A 20,000-nucleotide genomic window follows, 5' to 3' on the forward strand; every position below is an offset into this window, starting at 1 on the left:
GGTGAATGCTTTTGCTAGTTAGTTCCACTGGTAACAGTAGAGCCTGACCCAGATGGACAGCTTTTACCCAGAGAGAGAGAGAGGCCGACCAATAAGTGTGCGTCACGATCTGTGCCGGAAGCACTACGTCCCGGGGCATCTCAGGTAATGGACGTGAAAAAAAACACTGAACGCTTCACACTGTGGCCTTCACGTTGTTCAGTCGTTCAGTGTTCTCTGTCCACTTGCCGGCGCCGCAGACAAACACAAATGGCAGCAGTCACACATATCCTGACCAGATAGTGATGACACCACAGCAAAACAATCATCTCTAACATTAGGATGTGTTTAAATAGTTTTACCCAATTCAAGGAACGTTGGTTTGTCAATCACAGACCCCCACGCTCAGATAGTGAGGAAGACAGACCCCCCCCCCCTTACAGCATAATCCAATAACAGGTCATTTTTCCACCCTCCATCAGACCGTCTATATGTGAGTTTGACATCATACACTACTTCACTAGCTGACTAGCTGACTAGATGGGTCAAGTGTATAGCTGTATCTCACGGCCCACAGGGTAAGGGGGGGTGTTCTGGCTCCCCCTGTGGTCACTGCTGTACTGCACTTCTAAATCGTATTTAGAACCGGGAGAGAGACCTTCAAAGATATAATTTCTGCATCTCACAAACACACAAAGACACACACACACACACACACACACACACACAGACACAGACACACAAGCGCACACAAGAGTTTACTAAGTTAAACACACTCTGTTTTCCGGAATTACGTGATAGTTCAAAATCCCAAGAGAAGCTGAGTTTAGGGATGAGGGTTTTAGGAAAGAGGGGGGCATGGGATCCCACCCTGCAGGATCAATAACCTCACAGGTTAAAATACAACAGCATCATCAGTACAACGCTGTATCAGTACTGTTCGTTACTGAGGTGTGGTGTGTGCTGGAAGCTCCCCTCCGGGGCCACTAACATTACGGTAGAATCAACAAAAAGGTCATGAGGGAAGTCTTCAATGTTTTATTTACCTATGCATGTCCAAAAACAGATTCTGCAGAGAAGAAAAACGTAGCCCTTAGTAATGATTCAATGAACTTCCCCAAGGACAGGAGCCCTGACACACAATATCAGTACACAATTTATGCAGTTGAAAGGAAGCCAGGAAATACACTGAGGGGGTTTGAATGCAGAAGCATGATACTTAAAAGCAATACGTTTACAATAGAAAGTAATGGCCTTCATCTGCTCAATAAAATCAAATAATCTGTGCATATACTTTAAAATAATATGTTAATTTCATCGTGGTTGGAAGCACTACAAAGATGAATAGAAAAACAACTCATAAGATAAACGAGACTAAAGTGCTTAAGTATCTAGGTCTCTGTTAATGGTAGTGACACGTACAACAAATACAAAACATGGCTGTTTTTAATACCTATAACCCCACACCCACATCCTGTCCATATGTCTATCCTTTTGCACACGTTACATCTCTTAATCTGTACAAACTCTGCAGCTAATTCCACTGGCAAGAGCAGTCCAGAGGCTCTTGGAAGTTGTAGTCGACCAGGGTGGCGTTGCGGGAGCAGTAGAGTATGACCGTCCGCGTCTGGAGTCCACTTTCCCGGCAGCACTTACAGAACCTGGCGTGGCTGTTGATGTTGAAGTTAAATATGGTGGCCGACGGACATTTGCCATCGCAGGAATACACCGTCACCTGTATTGATGTTCATAAAAAACTGTTAAAGGGAGTTGTCTGTACTTGAAAAGTGAACTTAACAATTAAAGACCTTTATCTTGAGCTCTCGTTAGTATGTCCACACTTTAAACGACAATACTAGTGAACAAAGTAATTTTGACCAATGTATGGGTGAAACCAGGAGAGACGGTTGCGATGGTTTCAACCCCAAACCTGAACTCTGTAAATCTGGGTCTCACCGGGGCATTACTCCTGCAGTCATCTTTTCGGATGGTGGTGCGAATGGCCACACGCTTGCAGGTCTTTCCGTCCTCTTTGCCTGGATATGTAATCACACAGGATATGAACAGAAACACTCGGAGCTCACTCGTCTGGCGAGCGCCGTGACTGAAAGCCCTTCCTTTTCCATGCAACCGTAAGAACGTTAAATGGCTGAAAAGCATTTCTGTTTATTTCTATGTGAGGGCATTTGCGCACTCATTCAAATAAATATACACGTACTGAACACATTCACACACTAATACTCACACACAAACGCATGCATACACAGACACTTAACATATGCACACAAACTTTGAATGCATAAATACACGCATTGGACCCACACACACACACAAAACATTGATCTCTTCTGCCATAGAGGCCAAAGACACTGACACACAATGAAAAGTCTATTGAGCACGACTCTTTGTTGCCCAGCAGTAGGGCTCGCTTTGATTGACATAGGGTTCATATGGGGTGTAGTTCAGGGATTCAGCTCTCCGTTTGGCCAACGAACCTGACCTTACTCGTTCTTTGAACTAATTAAATATCAACAAAAAAATGCTGTGGGACCCTGGAATGTTTGAGGGTAGAACAATTATATTGTTGCAGATTTTATGGAATAGATCACATTAGTATTCCTGCTCATTATTGGTCTTTAACCATATTTAGAATTTACAGGAATAATCTTTCACTAATACACATTCTGATGATCTATGTTATCAAGGTATATCAAGGTGACACAAACACAAACACACGCACATGCAGGCACAACACACACACACACACACACACACACACACACACACACACACACACACACACACACACACACACACACACACACACACACACACACACACACACACACACACACACACACACACTCAGAGGTAAACAACTGTCAGAAAGTGAGAGATTTGGGGTGGTGTTGGGTGAGGGTGTAGCGAGGCAGTACCTTTGTCACAGTTAGTACTACCAGTGGGGGTTACAGGGTTAACGGTAAATGGTAAAACACCCCCTCCAGTACCTGCAGAGGCATCGTCGTTGGGCGTCCGGTTTAACGATTGTCAGGAGAACACACACAAGAACACGTTTGGTTTACAACACAGAGGCATTTCACACCAACACACCCCAGAGGAAAGGACTACTGCAGGTTTGCATGCGCTTCTCCGTTCGCTCCCTGCCGGGCTCACCCTAGCCCCCGCACCATCCCACGCTCTGATCACCAGTTCACCAGAGTGTCCCGATGCGCCACACTGCAAAGGTCACCACTAAAGCGGGTCAAGCGGATAAGGCTGTTGAATCCACAGACAGAGAGAATGTCACCTTTACCCGTTATGCAGTTCAAGTAGGTTGGGTAACGCTTTAGATTAAGGTCCTTGTAATAAGCCTTTGTTAATAGGTAATAAGACACTTATTATATGCTTATTAACATTAATTGGTGTTAATAAGAATATCTCAGTGTGAATAATAACATAATAAACATGTTTATTGTGAGATTGTAAATACCTTTACAAGCACTTATAAATATATAAGAGACCGTACCTGTTTTATTTTGAAGGTCATTTTTAACCAGAAGTTATGATTATGCAAGTGGATGATGGCTTGACGCATATGCTTGATGAAATGTTTGACGAACGTTTGAAGAACATGTCGGAAGCGTCAGCACGAGTACCCCAAACCAACAACTGACAGCAAAAGAGAGGAACAAGCACAGAAAATATGGATAATGGCTGGTTCAGACCACACGATTCTCAGATATTCCTCGACGATTTAACATTTCACACTATGCGATCACAGAGCCAGGAAATCGGGCCTTGACTCGTCAGAAGACTGGCCACACTACAAGATTTGAGGGTGCGATGCTCTAGAATCTTTAGGGCCTGTCCACACTAACCCGGGTTAACATAAAAACGCACATTCGCAATGAAAACGATCTCCGTCCACACTATCGTTTTAATATCATTTTCGGAATGTTTTGCATCCATGTTCCTTCCACACGAAAATGATTTTGATAAACAGTTGTCATGGTTACGGACTCCCGCCACGCCTCTCTGTTTATATTACAGGCGCGATCAGCTGTGATAGTTGCAGTTGATCAGCTGGCTTATCATTTTCACTCACAAGCAAAAATATGTCTCAAGCCAAAAGTACAAAGGCGAGTTTTTCTTTTTCAAACGCCGCTCCAAGTAGGCCTACGGTTTGAACTGGCGTCTCTGCCTTTTTTTCCCATCGCTTGGCGTTGGAGTAATGAATATGTATGAGACAGTATGTCGAGTTGTAACTGAAGATACATTAGTACTTTGCACAGAGAAATCATCATTTCCGTTTCACCTGACATTTTTTGATGAGCTTGTGACAGCGTCATGGCAGTGTCATGGCAACCGAACGTCATCGTTTCTGAAAGCCTCCGTCTACCCTGACCACGCTACAACGCTAAATAAATTATAAATTAAGTATCCAGCATATGATTTCAACAATGTGTGAGGGCAGACGCAGCAGGGATGATCGCACAATGGAATGCTTATAGAAAACCAGCGGACGAGCGCTGGGCGGAGATTTCAGAAGCAGGGAGATAATAGAAAAAGATGTCAAATTTGTCAGTTTGCTGTTCGTCTAGTCAATATGTTAACCTACTTATTATTTATTTCAACTGCGACCCGCCCGCAATTCCTCCAAGCATTACTTTTTTTCACGCAATCAAACCAACCAGTGGATTATCCACGGTGTCCGCGGGTATGACCGCCAACCGCGCATCTCTACTAGTCTTTACTTTACTAGTTAGTTCTTGACTATTTAGTAAATACTGCCCATGAGCTCCAGCTGTTCGCGGGATTCCCTCCATGTCAACAATGGATACGTCATGCGATTCCCCCAAATTTCTGGCATGCCAAACTTTTGACTTGGCGTTTTCGAACGTCACAGACGAAAAGATCGCAGATCGCAAGCATGTCACATTACAAGACCTCGTCTCGCCGTCGACTTTTCAAAATCGTGTACGACGCGCAAATTTGTCTGCGACGAACGAATCGGGGCAAAATCGGTCTGAAATCGTGTAGTCTGAACCAGCCATAAGAGGAAAAGGTCCGAACTGGAGCATGACTCTCTGGTAAGTCTAAGAATGTAATGCTATAGTATCGGTAGCTGGTTATAGCTAGCTACCTGTTTGCTAGCGAACCTTATTGGCTTACATTACTTAGGCTTTGCCGTGCTACATTTGAGCTAACGTTTAGCTTAAGCTATCATATGAAACTAGGCAACCAAACGTATCTAATTCAATCAGTTGTGTCATGAATCCATGTCTAAATGGCTTAATGCTTATTGTAACCTGTCTGCTGTCTATTGTGGTCAATGTTCTTTGTGTTTCTTTATACAGTAACAAGAAAGACCAGCCAGAAGAATCCCAACCATCCACTGAGGCCATGGAGAAGCCGGACTCGGATTCGTCTAGACGGTATTTTTAATGTTGATGTTGAAGAATATGTTCTGAAGTTTTTAAAATTAAAAATATATATATTTCAGACGAGCTGTTCTAAAGTGTGTTTTTGTGCTTCACCGCCATTACATTGTATTTACAGTATATATTTTTTTAATTTGACATTTTATCAACCTTGATAACATATAGTACTCATTAACTGTTATTAAGTGTATATTAAAGGACTTATGAATATGAACCTTAATAATCATTGTTCCCGCTTTAGATCCCGTACCTGCAAAATGCATAATTAGCAGTTTAATAAAGGACTTATTAACCTTAATAAGCATGGTTTCTGCTTTAGATCCCGTAACTGCAAAATGCATAATTGGCAGTTTAATAAAGGATTTATTAACCTTAATAAGCATAGAAAATACTTAGTAAAGGTTTAACAAAATATAATAGGTAAGTTAGTAAGACTCAATAAATGTGTTTATTAACAACTACAAGAAACTCATGAGACCATTATTAATGTTATTAAGCAACCAATAAATAGTTAACATGTTTCTTATAAGTGCTTATAGAAGTCTTATAGTCTCACAATAAACATGTTTATAATAAGGTCTTATTACATGTTAACTAAGGCTTAATACAAGGACCTTAATATAAAGCGCTACCGTACGTTGCACCCAATAGAAGAACATTCTTCTCCAAATAGTAGGAAGGACAGCAGCAAACACCTGTGTAGCAACCCCAGCGTCCAAGTTTTTTGTTGACGTTTGAGTCCATTTTCTGTTTCTTTACATTGAAATGGATCAACGGTTTGATTCTCTGCCCAGTCCCGGGCCGGATGCCCCTTCCCTAGTCCAGGTCTGGCCCGGGCTCGGGGTAAAAAATACAATGTCAATAAAAGGTTACGATTTGAAAAGTGTTGGGTTTCTGCCCAACGGCACCACACTGGCTTTGCGACTCCTTCAGGAGAGGAAATAGCCTGATGATGAACCGATTTTTTGTCATTCAAACAACTCAGATTAGTTTAAAGCCAACAACAGCCAGCTTACTAAAACCATGTGGGTTTTTCAGACAGAACGCGCCCAGGGTCAGGCCTAAGCCCCGAGCTATAACTCGCCAGCATCTTAACCATTAAGATCTGGGGACCAACAGCAGTGCAAAGAACTCCGCCATATAACGTCACCTGATCCCAGCAAAAGGCCTTTACGCCACCCTGTACGACCGGCCACACCCCCAAACCACTCGGCCAATAAGCCCATCCACTGCCAGGCAACAAGGCGCTCACCCCTCTGATTGACAGCCAGAAGCGTTGCTTGAGAAGCGTCGTAAAGAAAGCGTTTGCGTGACTCACATGTTTTGCAGCAGCCGTCCACGTAGCTCTGCACCACCCCGCCACCCTAGAGGAGGAGGGTTGGGCTAGTTTGAGTGACACTAGGGCTCAACAGGGTCATGGATTCAATGACCGCATGACTGTCATGTCATGCGTCAGGTATTGACGTGTCAGGTTTTGACATGTCTTTCAATACCCATGCACAACCCCCCCCATGCGCACATCAGTTGGTTGCATTCTGCAACCTCACCGCAAGGCATCGCTAAATCCTACACAATGCCCCTTTAATTGAAAACACACACACACACAGACACACACACAAAAAATAAGGGTTGGCCACGGTTCTCACTTGAACACAGTCTGTGTCGTTGAAGGGCGGGCAGACCACTCCAGAAGCGAGGACCACTGCGCCCACAGATGTCTCCATACAGTCATAGCGTGTGCAGTTCTCCACCCAGGAACTCCCCGCCTGCAAAGACACACACACACGCATGCACACACATGCGTGCGCACACACACACACACAGACACACACACACACACACACACACACACACACACAAACACACACAGTTATATTAAAGAACAGACTCCATAAGTTGAATTTCCATTTGGAATCAAACATGTTATTGAAATTGAAAAATTAATTATTGCACTCTTATCGTTCTTGGTCTCTAATCTTTCTCTTATCTGATCAACACATATACTAACAAGCTCCTTTCCTTCATGGCCTACTGCAGAGAACAGGTATTTGGGTCTGAGCTGTGTATTAAAATGCACTGTATATTACAATGTAGCCCATTGAATACCCAGCTCGGAATTGAAAATCTAATTGAATCAGGATTTCTGAAAAAGCGTAAGGAAACAAAAGGTTATGTTACATTACACCTCAGGCAACCACAAGCCACTGTGGAGGCCCACCTAGACCAAGTCAGGTGGAGCTGCCTTAAGCAGCCATCAGTCACACACACTAACACAAATCTCCCACAGGCTCATGCATCCCATGCGGTTCCCCGCTCTCACAGTGAACAGCTCTGTGGTTCCGTTGTCGCTGCTGTGGCTACAGGAGACGTTCCTACAGGAACCACAGCAAACCTGGGGGTCGGAGGATGCCACATACACCTGGTGCTGCACAGGAGCCAGGGAAAGAAGAACACCAAACGGGAAACAATGAAGAAATAAGAATTAAGGATGGTGGGGTCAATATGAAGTCATATCTGAGGGGTTGGAGTCTCATATTTTATTGCATTGATTCTACCAAAATTGATGGGAGGAAATTAAAGACTACGGACTACACATCTTGATAGACTGGAAGTACACCATAGACTTCCAGCACCGCCCTTAGCAACAGTAAAGACCTAGGACATTAACACAGGACAGAGGCGACGTACTGGACCACATCTCTGGGAGCAGTTGACTGAGGCAATCTCCATGGAGTGGAAGCCAGTGTCTCGGTCCTTATTGTGCAGGCAGTGGACGGTGTAGCACAGGTCTGCCTCAAAGTACTGGACCAGAGACTGGCCCGGGCCCAGCACTGTCACACCCTGGAAAACACACACCTCTCCCTTTTCTACAAGCACACACGCACACACACACACACACACACACACACACACACACACGCACGCACACACGCACGCACGCACACACACACACACACACACACACACACACACACACACACACACACACACACACACAACACACACACACACACACACACACACAGTAGTTATAAAGCACTTTATGAATAAAAAGTGATTTGTCAAGATACACACACACACACACACACACACACACACACACACACACACACACACACACACACACACACACACACACACACACACACACACACACACACACACGTTTGCAGTTTACTCACGACATGCATGCAGAGGGCAGCCGCAGTGCGTGCTGGCGCCAGGCACCTCCACCAGGAGCTCCCCCTGAAGGGAAGCAGGTTGGGTTGGACTGAGAGCAACTGTAGTAGCTCAACAAGCTGCAGTAGCTCAACAAGCTACTGTAGTAGCTCAACAAGCTGCAGTAGCTCAACAAGCTACTGTATTTAGCTCAACAAGCTACGGTATTTAGCTCAACAAGCTACTGTATTTAGCTCAACAAGCTACGGTATTTAGCTCAACAAGCTACTGTATTTAGCTCAATAAGCTGCAGTAGCTCAACAAGCTACTGTGTTTAGCTCAACAAGCTGCAGTATCTCAACGAGTTTCAGTAGCTCAAAGAGCTGTAGCTAGCTCAACGAGCTGCGATGCTGTGCTGCAGGGACCGAGACCTAAATTGACTTACCACTTGGCAAACGGGGGTAGAGCTGTCACATTGGCACTCTGGGAAATTTAGATATCGGGAGAGAGTACAAGGGAGAGAGAGAGAGTCAGAGCTTCCAGAGGAAGTAATGCATATGAACTCTTTAAGCCATGTTAAAGTGTGAGTGTCCGGTACCACAGCGCTGCTGGGGGCAGCATTGACCCGGGACCGCCGTCTGCACCAATGAGAGACCAGGATCACAACTCTCTGGTGGTCCAGGGCAGAGGTTCACGTCGCACACTGTGGACACAAGACAACATTTAATGTTCCACCTACATAGTGGTCATCCCTGCTGCACACACACATGGAAACAAACACACATACACACACAGTGACACGCACACGCACAGAAACAGACACACACTCACTTCACGGACGGACATACCGACGCATGCACCAGGTGAACACACACACCCACACACACACAAACAGATTGAGACATACAAACACACACATTGAGACATACAAACACACACACACACACACACTACATACCACAGTGGTATTGCGGACAGCATCTGCTTGTCGTGTTTAATACGACAGCCAACATTTCTCCACGGGAGCAGTTTGGGAGGGGCTCAATGCAGGACTCACACACTGCAAACAGTGAATAGTATTCAACCACAGACCGGCCATTTCAGTTAGTACGTGATAAAGAATTAAGTACAGACTTGACGTGTCAGATAGGACATGTTGATGAATAAACAACAGACTGGACAAGTAATGAATCACGTTCAACAACAGACTGGCCGTTTCAGATATGACATGCTGGGGACTTCATCTCACCACACAGGTATGAGTAGCAGCATGGGCTCTCATCCCTCACTTCCACGAGGAACTGATCCTCCCTGCAGTCCGGGGCAGACACCAGGGGACAGGCTAGAGGGTCGCACTCTGGGGAGGGGGGGAGGGGGAGACACACACACACACACACACACACACACACACACACACACACACACACACACACACACACACACACACACACACACACACACACACACACACACACACAATGCTTAGTAAGGATTTAGGAATGAGGTGCAAAGTATAGGAAGAAGGAGAAGAGACAGCAGAAGTAAGAAAGGTTGAAAGCTCACCACATCTGTAGTCCGGGCAGCAGGACAGAGCGCTGTAGCCAATCACAAGGCGGTTACCGTTGTCGCAGGGCGGGGCCTCACTCCGACAGATGGTCATATTGCACTCTGAAAGAGGAGGGAGTTAACACATTGATCACAAACTTAGCAAAGGAAAGTAAACGGCAAACAAATTGATTGTATTGTATTGATCGAACGAGGTCAGACGATGCCATTGTACATTCTCGTGGGGCGCACAGGAAATCCCAGAGGGGCCCGGGAGAGCAGCTCACCACAGATCTTCTTGGGGCAGCAGACCCCCTCCTCCAGGACGTCCAGCACGTACTCCCCCTCCCTCTCGCACAGAGGGGCGGGGCTGGAGCTGCAGTCGGGCTCCACGGCCACCACCGAGCCGTTGGCCAGGCACTGGTTGAGGCAGCAGCCGCGCAGGGAGCCGTTCCACACCTCGCCAGGGGCCCGGGGCCGGCCCTCGTTGTCCGTGCACACTGGGTGACCCCACCAAGAAGGCCACCCGTGTTGACACACACGCAAACACACACGAACAAAGGCACACACGTGACCACACACAAACATATGCACAGAGATACCCCGCAATAAATCAATTTATATACGCACAAGCACACGCACACACACACACACACACACACACACACACACACCACACACACAACACCCAACACACACACACACACCCACACACACACACACACACACACACACACACACACACACACACACACACACACACGCACACACACACACGTACATGCATTTCCATCCCCATAAATACACTCATAATATCCAAACATACATACACACACACACATCTACACACACACACGCGTCCCTTACCGCAGCGGTCCTCTGTCACGCAGTAGGAGGAGTCTGCGCGGTGCAGGATGGTCCCAGCGCGGCACACACACTCCTCGCGGACGTGGGAGCAGGTGGTCTCCTCGTAGTACTCGCGGTTCAGGCAGGTGCGCGTCGTGCACGTGCTCACACAGGACTGGTACTCCTTACCGGGGGGACACCGCAATGCTGGGGAACACACGCAGTGCAGTGTTTGTCCTCTGCCAATAGGGGACTCAGGGTGTAGTTCGGTTGCGTTACAAATCACATACTTTTTCTTCTGACTTGTAGTAGCAGCTACCCTTACAAAGTATGTACTAGTGCACACAGTATGCATGCAATTGGGATATGCTACAGGTGATTTCCCTGATTCCACGGTCTCTGTGGATGTGACGCATCTACTGCTGCTCAGAGCATTGTGGGGCAGAAGAGCCAAAAAGCATGCTGGCTAGCATGCTGCAAAATGCGACCAGATGTAGTAATTGCAAAATCCTGGTATTTCTTCTGGCATACTATGGTAGTATGGGTTTGGGAACGCAGGGTAGGACCCTAGATCATAGACCATAGCAGTGTCCAATCTAGGGAAGATATATGTTCCAGAAGGGGAAGCCTCTGGCTAGGTTGATACCAGAAGAATACCAGAATATCCTCCATCCATACTTTGTTTTGACCATATTTGGACAAATAGTTTCCTAGTGTGCTTTGAAAACGGATATGTCCATCGTGTGTCCTGTACCTCTTCCCTTGATCAGGCTGTCTACTCAATGCTTGTCTAGACGGTCAGAGTTGAGTGAGTTTAATATGTGTGTGTATGTCCACTCACGGCAGAAGTTGTGTCTCCTCCAGCTGATGCAGACGCTGTGTGTGTAGCAGACTGCCACGTACGCTGCCATGAAGTCGCACTGGTGGTCTTTATAGTGGAGGTCCCCTGCCCACATGATGTCACAGAACTGCTCTGGGGACACCTGCACACACACAGGTAGACCCACGGGCAAGGAAACACATACACACACACACACACACACACGCACGCGCACGCGCACGCACACGCACACGCACACGCACACGCACACGCACACACAACCATCGCATGTTTGATTGGTAACCTGGTTTTGAGTCCTTATTTAAATTCAGTGTGTGAATTGGGGGAAAAAGCCTCTATGCTAGCCTCGCTGTCCACCTGGAACCTTCTACAGTCTAAATGTTGGTCAACATCCTATTGATTTAAACCGTGACGGTAAGTGGTTCCATTGTTGTTGGTAGTTGTAACCTTCTATTTCATTTCATGCTGCTTCTTGGCCAGGTATTTTTAAATCTCAATGAGTCTCTACCTGGTTAATTTCATTTATTTTTTCTAAAAGCATGCAAGACCCAACCAAACTGTGTTTTGTCCACAGACATTTAACCAAGACTGGGCCGTGGGCGTCCCCGGGGGTGCTGGGTGGAGGCTGACCTTGCTGTGGCAGGGTGTGAAGGCTCTCTGCCGCAGCATGGAGAGGCACATGGAGCAGTCCCCCGTGGTGCAGTTGTCCCCCACCCGCCGCATGTGCTCCGTCTCGTCCGACGTCTGCACCTTCCAGGCCTGCAGGAACAGCCTCATGTCCGTCAGCTCACGCACCACCGTGCCGTTGGGCAGCTTCAGGTCGTCCGCCGGGTTCCCGTCACAGCAGCCTGGCATGGGGGAGAGAGGGGGGGAGAGAGGGGGAGAGAGGGGGGGAGAGAAGGGAGAGGGGGAGAGAGGGGAGAGGGGGAGAGAGGGGAGGGAGAGGGGAGGGAGAGGGGGAGAGAGGGAGAGAGAGAGGGGGGAGAGGGAGAGAGAGAGGGGGAGAGAGGGAGAGAGAGAGGGGTGGGAGAGGGAGAGGGGGGGAGAGAGGTGGAGAGAGAGAGAGAGAGAGAGAGAGAGAGAGAGAGAGAGAGAGAGGAGAGATAGAAGGGGGAGAGCGGGAGAGAGGGGGGAGAGAGAGATAGACGGGAGAGAGGCGGAGAGAGGGGGAGAGAGGGAGAGAGGGGAAGAAAGGGGGAGCAAATGGGGGATGGAGAGCGGGATAGAGAGAGGGGAGAGAGGGGGAGAGGGAGTGAGAGAGTGGAGAGGGGGGGAGAGAAAGGGAGAGAATGGGGGGGTGAGCGGGAGAGGGGGAGAGAAATAAGGAGAGGGAAGGGGAGAGAGGAGAAAAAGAGGGACAGAGAGAGAGAAGAAAGGGAGAATATTGAGAGGGTAGCTCTAAAACGTCATACCACAATTTTGCAATGATTTAGTTTGTGCAAGTGGATGTGCGTATTATCTGTGTCAGTGTGCATATGGGTGCCATGTTTGCATGTACTGACAACACAGGCCTTAGATGTGTCATGTGTCTGTTGAGAGATTGTGTGTTTAGAGAGGTTCTGTGTGTTTAGAGAGCATCGAGAGTGTTACTATTGGGAGGATGTGTGTTCAGAGAGCGTCTGTGTGTTTAGAGAGCTTCTAGTGTGTGTCTGCTGAGAGAATCTGCGTGTGCGTGCGTGAGTTTGCGCCTCTGACCACACAGGCCGCGGGTGTGTCCCGTCTCGTTGCGGGGGGCAGTGTACTGCAGCACCATGATGCCGGTGCTGTGGTACCACTGGATGCCGACCCCCCCGGGGGTCTGCAGCAGGTACATGCTGCCCGTGTCGTCCATGTGCAGAGACTGGCGGGAGAATGGCAGCTTGGCCGGCCGGTAGTTCACCAACACCTGGACACACACACATAAATGCACACATGCACGCACACACCCACGCACAGGCACACACACACACACACACACGTGCATACACACACACAAACACACATACAAAACTAAATTATATTGTGTTATGGACTATAATTTAAATGATGGTCTTTGGACAAAGCATGATTAAATGTGTCTGCCTGGGAGCCTTTTGGCATGGGTGTTGAGGGAATCCAACCTCTAACCCTGGCTGGCAGTGCTGAAGCCAACGCTTGACAGGCCCAGTTCTTATTAGATTACATTAGATGAGATTGGTTTGGATTAGATTAAATCCATTTAGAATGTGTTGCTGTGGATTGCCTTGCGGTCCAGCCGGTTGATGAGGATGCGGTAGGTGGAGGTGGTGATGTTCAGCTTCATGAAGCACAGGCCTGACGGGCCACTGGGACCCTGAAGGATCAGATGATCAGATGATGGGGAGGGGTTAGTCCCATCATGGTGTTCGTTATCATTCACAACGCTGTACTCTATCATTATGAGGAGAACCAGAGGGTCTACTTACAGGCCGTCGGATGGAGTTAACGCTCTACAGGGGAAACAGAGAACAGGGAGGAACCCTCTGTCACTTACAATGATTCAAATACCATGTTGTAGCATGCTAAGCTAGCATTAGCATGCTAATGTAGCGATGGAATCAGGAAAACATGGGACGTGATGGTAACTGTCTATGGCGACACATTAGTGCCATAATTCACTAACGTGATAAAAGATGCATTCGGGCGTATTATATTATTACACACGCGTAGATATTAACTGCGAGCGCGCAAATGATCTCTGCGCGCGCAAAACAGCCTCTCGCGCGCGCATATTACCTCAGCGCGCGCAAAACCTCTCGCGAAAGATGTTTTTACGCTCTCGCTCAAAATTAATTTTGGCACTATGGGGGAGGGAACCAAGGCAGGGCGGGCTTTCCTATGATTGGCCGTTTCTGAAGCGCGATATTTGATTGACAGCCCTCAGCCCGCACATGCTCATGCTAATGCTACATTAGTGTGCTACAACATGCCTATACGCCTATACTCATAGAATCTAGAGTTACAATAAGTAACTATCGTTTCAGCCATTTACTGTAAAATTCAGAATTGAATGAGAGGAGGGCTGAGGAGGGCTGTCAATCAAATATCGCGCATCAGAAACGGCCAATCATAGGAAAGCCCGCCCTGCCTTGGTTCCCTCCCCCATAGTGCCCAAAATTAAATTCGAGCGAGAGCGTAAAAACATCTTTCGCGAGAGGTTTTGAGCGCGCTGAGGTAATTTGCGCGCGCTAGAGGCTGTTTTGCGCGCGCAGAGATCATTTGAGCGCTCGCAGTTAATATCTACGCGTGTGGAATTATATAATACGCCCGAATGCATCTTTTATCACATTAGTGAATTATGGCACTAATGTGTCGCCATAACTGTCCATTGTGCCAATGGATGGTGTCTTAATGTATTATAGCATGAGCATAACATGAGCATGTTGGGGTTGGATGTCATTGGCATGTTGTAGCACACTAATGTAGCATTAGCATGAGCATGTGCGGGTTAGATATGTTCCTCATCCATTAGTAGACAGTAAACATTGGGGTTTGAACCCGGAGCCTTTCGGCGTGATGTCAGACACCCTACTAAATGATCCTTTCCCCAAAGGTAACGAGGGTAGTACCGTCTTGAGATTTCCAATCAATTTAAAATCAATATTAGTCTATCCCTTAATCCGAGTCTCAAATGGGCATCACAAGCCCCTTTATAAATCGCCCCTCACCATAAGATCTGGGAGGGGAGAGGGAAGAACCCGGGATCCTTCTGAAGGAAGGACCACCGGGGGGCGTCCCAGTCGGGGTCCCCAGTCAGCCCCGCTGATGTTACCTGGCTGGTGGGACACTTCTCCACTGTGCCGATGATGGTCTCTCTGGGCAGCTGGACCAGGATGTAGGAGCCGTTGTCGTACAGAGCCACGTTGTTCCCGTCGAAGGTGATGACGCGCAGGTCGGACATGACGGAGCAGCGGCCTGCCGGAGACGTGAGGGCGGTGACGTTAGGGTAATCAACATTATGCTGACCGTTAGGCCTCGTGGCCTGGACAATAGTCTGCCCTGAGCAGCAACCCAATGCATTTCAGTCTGTCCCAACTGCGTTATTAGACTCTGGTTTGATAAATGAGAATTTATAAAATTATAATTGAATTTCTATTCATTGCTTGTTGGCTGTTTTACATGTACTTTTTTTTATAGCGCTTCTGCCCTTACTGTATTTGTACTTAGAATTTAAAAATCTAGTGTTTAATTGTGATTTCACTTTGGTCTTGTAAAGTAATTATTATCTCCAAACATAACTAGAGCACTTCTTTTAGCATCAGAGACAACAGCTTTCACAAACTCTGTGATCACACCAAAGGGATTTTGAAAACATGGTCACGATCTCTAAGAGAACCCGTGTCACGGAAGGCGGGGGGCGGCCTCACAGGGGCACTGCCACAGGGGGCAGCAGGGGTCTGTGTTGCTGAGCAGCGGCAGGCCCAGCAGGCTGCAGTGGGGCTGGCTGGTGTTGTAGCGGCAGTGGAGCGAGGCGTTGTGGAGGAGCAGCTCCCCGTTGAAGCAGATCAGCTCGGCACACTCGTCCAAGCGGTACGAGTACGGTGGCTGTGGGGGGACAAACCAGTGGAGACACACTCAAACACAACCAAGCCCACGATAATACAAACACATGCTCATCTTTTTCTTATGGAAAGATAAGGATGAAGCAATTGCCTGAATTCTTTGTCTGAATCTTCCAGCATATGTATATTACGTGTATTAGACATAAAACTCCTCTTTCCTACAGTTATTCTTCTGTCAGCTAAAGGAAAGCAGTAAAAGGGCTTAAGAAATATATGCAGTTGTAGAGAAGACAGCTGATAGTCTTGGTCATAAAATAATTACTTTCTTGAAGAGTGGTTGGTTTATCAGTGACACACTTAGGTGCATAAACCCGTGAAAACTCATTCCAAAGCCTGTTTCGTCGTTGGGCACCTCACTTCTAAATATACATCTAGCAACACACTAGTCACATCGTGTGTTCCAGCAGCCGCCAGCCTTCCACTGGATGAGGTTGCCTTCCTTTGAGCACTCTCAACCCCTAGACGGGGGGGTACCTACCGTACAGTTGATACCTACCGTACAGGGCGTGGTCGGTAGGACGGAGGGACGGGCGGTGGTCGACACCTCTCCGACCGCGGTAGAGGTCTCAGGGCTCCTGGACATCACCGTGGTGACAGACTCGGCCGGAGATGCGTGGGTGCCGAGCCGTGCCGACGTGGTCGTCGCGGCGACGGCGGCCGTCGTGTCCACGGGGCGTGTCTCTGTGGTGCCGATCGTGTGGAGGGGGCGTGGCTGTGGTGGGGTTGCCGTGGCGGCGGCGGTGGTACCCGGACGAGGGGTGTAGCCGGGTGTGGTGACGGTGGCTTCCGCCGGGGTCGGGGACGGAGCGAGGGTGGTGCTGTGGGAGGGTGGGGGCGGGGAGGAGGGGCTGGAGGGGGCCACAGAGGGGCCGGCCGTTGTCGCAACCGGCCTGGCTCCGGCGTCGGGTGTGGTCGGTGCGGAGGTGGGGTAATGGGCGGGGCCGGCGGCTGGTGTTGTTGTTGTTATCCGGGCGGAGGAGGGGGCCGTCCCCGTGGTTACGGCATGAGTGATTCCTGGGGTTGCTCCGGTACGGCTGGTGGTGGTGGTGGTGGTGGTGGTGGTGGTGGTCATCCCTGTGGGACTGGAGGGAGGGTGAGGGGTGGCCACGGGTGTGGTGGTGGTGGTGGTGGTAGTGTTGGTGGTGGTGGTGGTGGTGGGAGATGTAGGAGGAGAGACAGAGGGGGTTCTGGGGGTGACCCGTCCTGTGAAGGCGACAGTGGGTCGACTGGGAGGGGTTAAAGGGCTGGTAGCACCCACCGTGGTGGTGGTTGGTCTTGCAGTGGTGGGCGGGGAGGGTGTGCTGGTCCCTCTGGTGGACGCTCTGGTGGTGGTGGTGGTGGTGGTTGTGCGGGTGGGGGTGGTGGTGGTGGTGGTGGCGCGTGTGGCGGTTGTGGTGGCTGCACTAGTGGGGATGGGAGCTGGGGTGGTGGTGCTGATGGTGGTGCCGGTGGTGGAGGTAGTGGAGGCGGTGGTGGGGGTGGAGGTGGGCGGGGCTGTAGTGGTTCTGTTGGACCGGGTCACGTACGCGAAAGGAGTCGGGGTCGGGGGGAGGGTCACACCTGGAACAGAGAAAACACGCCATTTCGTTTTGTGTGCATCGTGTTTCTTTCGAGTGTGTGAAAGGCTCGATACGACGCTAGGGGCCGGCAGGCGTTCATTCAGAGTTGATGGAGATGGACACTCACAGTCCTCGATGTAGACACACCTCCTGGTGACCTCGTCCAGGACCATGTTCTGGGGACAGCGGGGGAAGCAGCCCTCCACACTGTAACGCAAGACAAACACACACCATTACTGCACACGCACTACTAGAGTCCACTGACGGCTATGTAGACACACGGAGGCTCGTACGGCGGCAGGAAGTGGCAGCGCGTGGCTCTGGGGTCGTTGCAGGTGTGGACGCACGGGCTGGCGCAGGCCTGGTAGCGCCACTCACACATCATGCGGTACGGGATGACGAAGCTGCTCTCTGAGGACAGAACAGAGTTCACAGCTCAGCTATCAGCGGGAATAGTTCACTTGTTACAGGTTATTTCTGAGTGGGGATGTATGTGTGTATGTATGTGTGTGTGTGCATGCGTGCGTGTCCGTGTGTGTGCGTGAGTGCATGGATGTGTCTGTTTGTCAGTGCATCCGTCTGTCTGTGCATGTGTGCGTGTCTGTGTGGGCGTGGGTGGGCATGCGTGCATGAGTGTGTGTGTGCATGCATAGGTCTGAGTGTGTGTATTTGTGCGTGTGTGCGTCATTGCATGTGTGTGTGGGTGTGCCTGAGTGCATGAGAGTGTGTGTGCGTGCTTGCGTCAGTGCGTGTGTATGTGTGTGTGTGTGTGTTCCTGACCCTGCAGGGTGAAGCTGCTGCTGGCTCTGAAGCCCGCTGTGTTGTCGTATCTCTGGACTCGGGCCGCCGTGCGCGTCAGCGTCAGGAAGAAGCCCGGTTGGCTGAGCAGCTCGAAGGAGGTGTGGCCCGGCACGAACAGTCCCTGGTGCTGGATGAACGTTCCCCTGCGGCCAAACTCCGCCCCTCGAGCCCAGCGCTCCAATTGGAGGTGGCTGCGCCCCGACACAACCAGGAAGTAGTTAGGTCTCTCTGCCGACTCCAGGGACACCATGGGAACGCCTGGGAAGACGGAGACACCAGAAAGGACCATTAGATCTGCACTCACCGACCTGTATCTGCTCGTCACCTTAGATCAAAATCATCTCAACAGCTCTCTAGCCCCGAGCTCTGGACTGGCTCACGTGAGGCCCGGTCCTTCTGCAGGGCGGCGGTGACCATGAAGTTGAAGAGCAGGCTGGGTGAAGGGAGCGCACCGGGGCGGTCCCTCAGCAGGGGGAACACTGAGCCACTGGAGTAGTTGGCCCCCAGCACCGTGTCGTTGTACGCAGCACTCACCAGGGAGAAGGGCCCGTCCCCCAGCTCTGTGGACAGCAGGACGGCCATGAGGGGGAGAGCTGATAGTGGGCCTTAGTACTGAGTACTGAGACTAGTACTGATACTGGGCCTTAGTACACCAGTACTGAGACCAGCACTGATACTGGGCCTTATTAAACTAGTACTGAGACTAGGACTGATACTGGGCCTTATTAAACTAGTCCTGAGACTAGGACTGACAATGGACTTTACTAAGTTAGTACTGAGACTAGTATTGACAAAGGGCCTTATTAAACTAGTACTGAGACTAGTAATATGTGACTTACCTTGATTATAGTATTCACAATCGTAGGCTGAAACAAAAACAAGACAAGTGGGTCAGATAATGTGTCATATTTACAATGTACTTCCCAATGTGCCCCATTTGTGTATGTGTGTGGGTGTGTGTGTGTGCATGTCTACGTGTTTGCGTGTGTGTATGTGTGTGTGTCTGTGTGTGCATGCATGCGCGTGCTTTTGTGTATGCGTGTCCATGTGCTTTTGTGTGTGAGTCTGAGTGCTTTTGCTTGTGTGTGTTTATGTGTGTGTTTATGTGTGTGTGTGTGTGTGTGTGTGTGTGTGTGTGTGTGTGTGTGTGTGTGTGTGGTGTGTGTGTGTGTGTGTGTGTGTGTGGTTTATGTGTGTGTGTGTGTGTGTGTGTGTGTGTGTGTGTGGTGTGTGGGTGTGTGTGTGTGTGTGTGTGTGGGTGTGTGTGTGT

At 49.1% G+C, this 20,000-nt stretch overlaps 1 protein-coding gene across 1 annotated transcript in view; it reads right to left on the reverse strand.

The window, feature by feature from the left end:
- Positions 1-991: 991 nt before the first annotated feature.
- otogl (otogelin-like) overlaps positions 992-20,000 on the reverse strand; it is a 37,607-nt gene continuing 18,598 nt past the window's right edge. Inside the window, exons 31-59 of the mRNA XM_056598889.1 lie at positions 19,570-19,596; positions 19,111-19,290; positions 18,710-18,988; positions 18,223-18,340; positions 18,057-18,136; positions 17,897-17,930; positions 16,867-17,452; positions 16,176-16,353; positions 15,581-15,723; positions 14,235-14,258; positions 14,033-14,122; positions 13,507-13,696; positions 12,442-12,659; positions 11,812-11,953; positions 10,992-11,177; positions 10,412-10,624; positions 10,143-10,247; positions 9,829-9,936; positions 9,538-9,639; positions 9,178-9,282; positions 9,025-9,062; positions 8,603-8,666; positions 8,109-8,287; positions 7,741-7,845; positions 7,067-7,186; positions 6,739-6,784; positions 2,916-2,987; positions 1,936-2,015; positions 992-1,714 (exon numbers count right to left, since the gene is read on the reverse strand). Of these exons, the coding sequence (XP_056454864.1) occupies positions 1,514-1,714; positions 1,936-2,015; positions 2,916-2,987; positions 6,739-6,784; positions 7,067-7,186; positions 7,741-7,845; positions 8,109-8,287; positions 8,603-8,666; positions 9,025-9,062; positions 9,178-9,282; positions 9,538-9,639; positions 9,829-9,936; positions 10,143-10,247; positions 10,412-10,624; positions 10,992-11,177; positions 11,812-11,953; positions 12,442-12,659; positions 13,507-13,696; positions 14,033-14,122; positions 14,235-14,258; positions 15,581-15,723; positions 16,176-16,353; positions 16,867-17,452; positions 17,897-17,930; positions 18,057-18,136; positions 18,223-18,340; positions 18,710-18,988; positions 19,111-19,290; positions 19,570-19,596 (4,013 nt within the window). The 3' untranslated portion in view covers positions 992-1,513. The remainder of the gene's footprint in view (positions 1,715-1,935; positions 2,016-2,915; positions 2,988-6,738; positions 6,785-7,066; positions 7,187-7,740; positions 7,846-8,108; positions 8,288-8,602; positions 8,667-9,024; positions 9,063-9,177; positions 9,283-9,537; positions 9,640-9,828; positions 9,937-10,142; positions 10,248-10,411; positions 10,625-10,991; positions 11,178-11,811; positions 11,954-12,441; positions 12,660-13,506; positions 13,697-14,032; positions 14,123-14,234; positions 14,259-15,580; positions 15,724-16,175; positions 16,354-16,866; positions 17,453-17,896; positions 17,931-18,056; positions 18,137-18,222; positions 18,341-18,709; positions 18,989-19,110; positions 19,291-19,569; positions 19,597-20,000) is intronic.

Source organism: Gadus chalcogrammus, chromosome 9, assembly GCF_026213295.1.
Source record: "Gadus chalcogrammus isolate NIFS_2021 chromosome 9, NIFS_Gcha_1.0, whole genome shotgun sequence".
NCBI lineage: Eukaryota > Metazoa > Chordata > Actinopteri > Gadiformes > Gadidae > Gadus > Gadus chalcogrammus.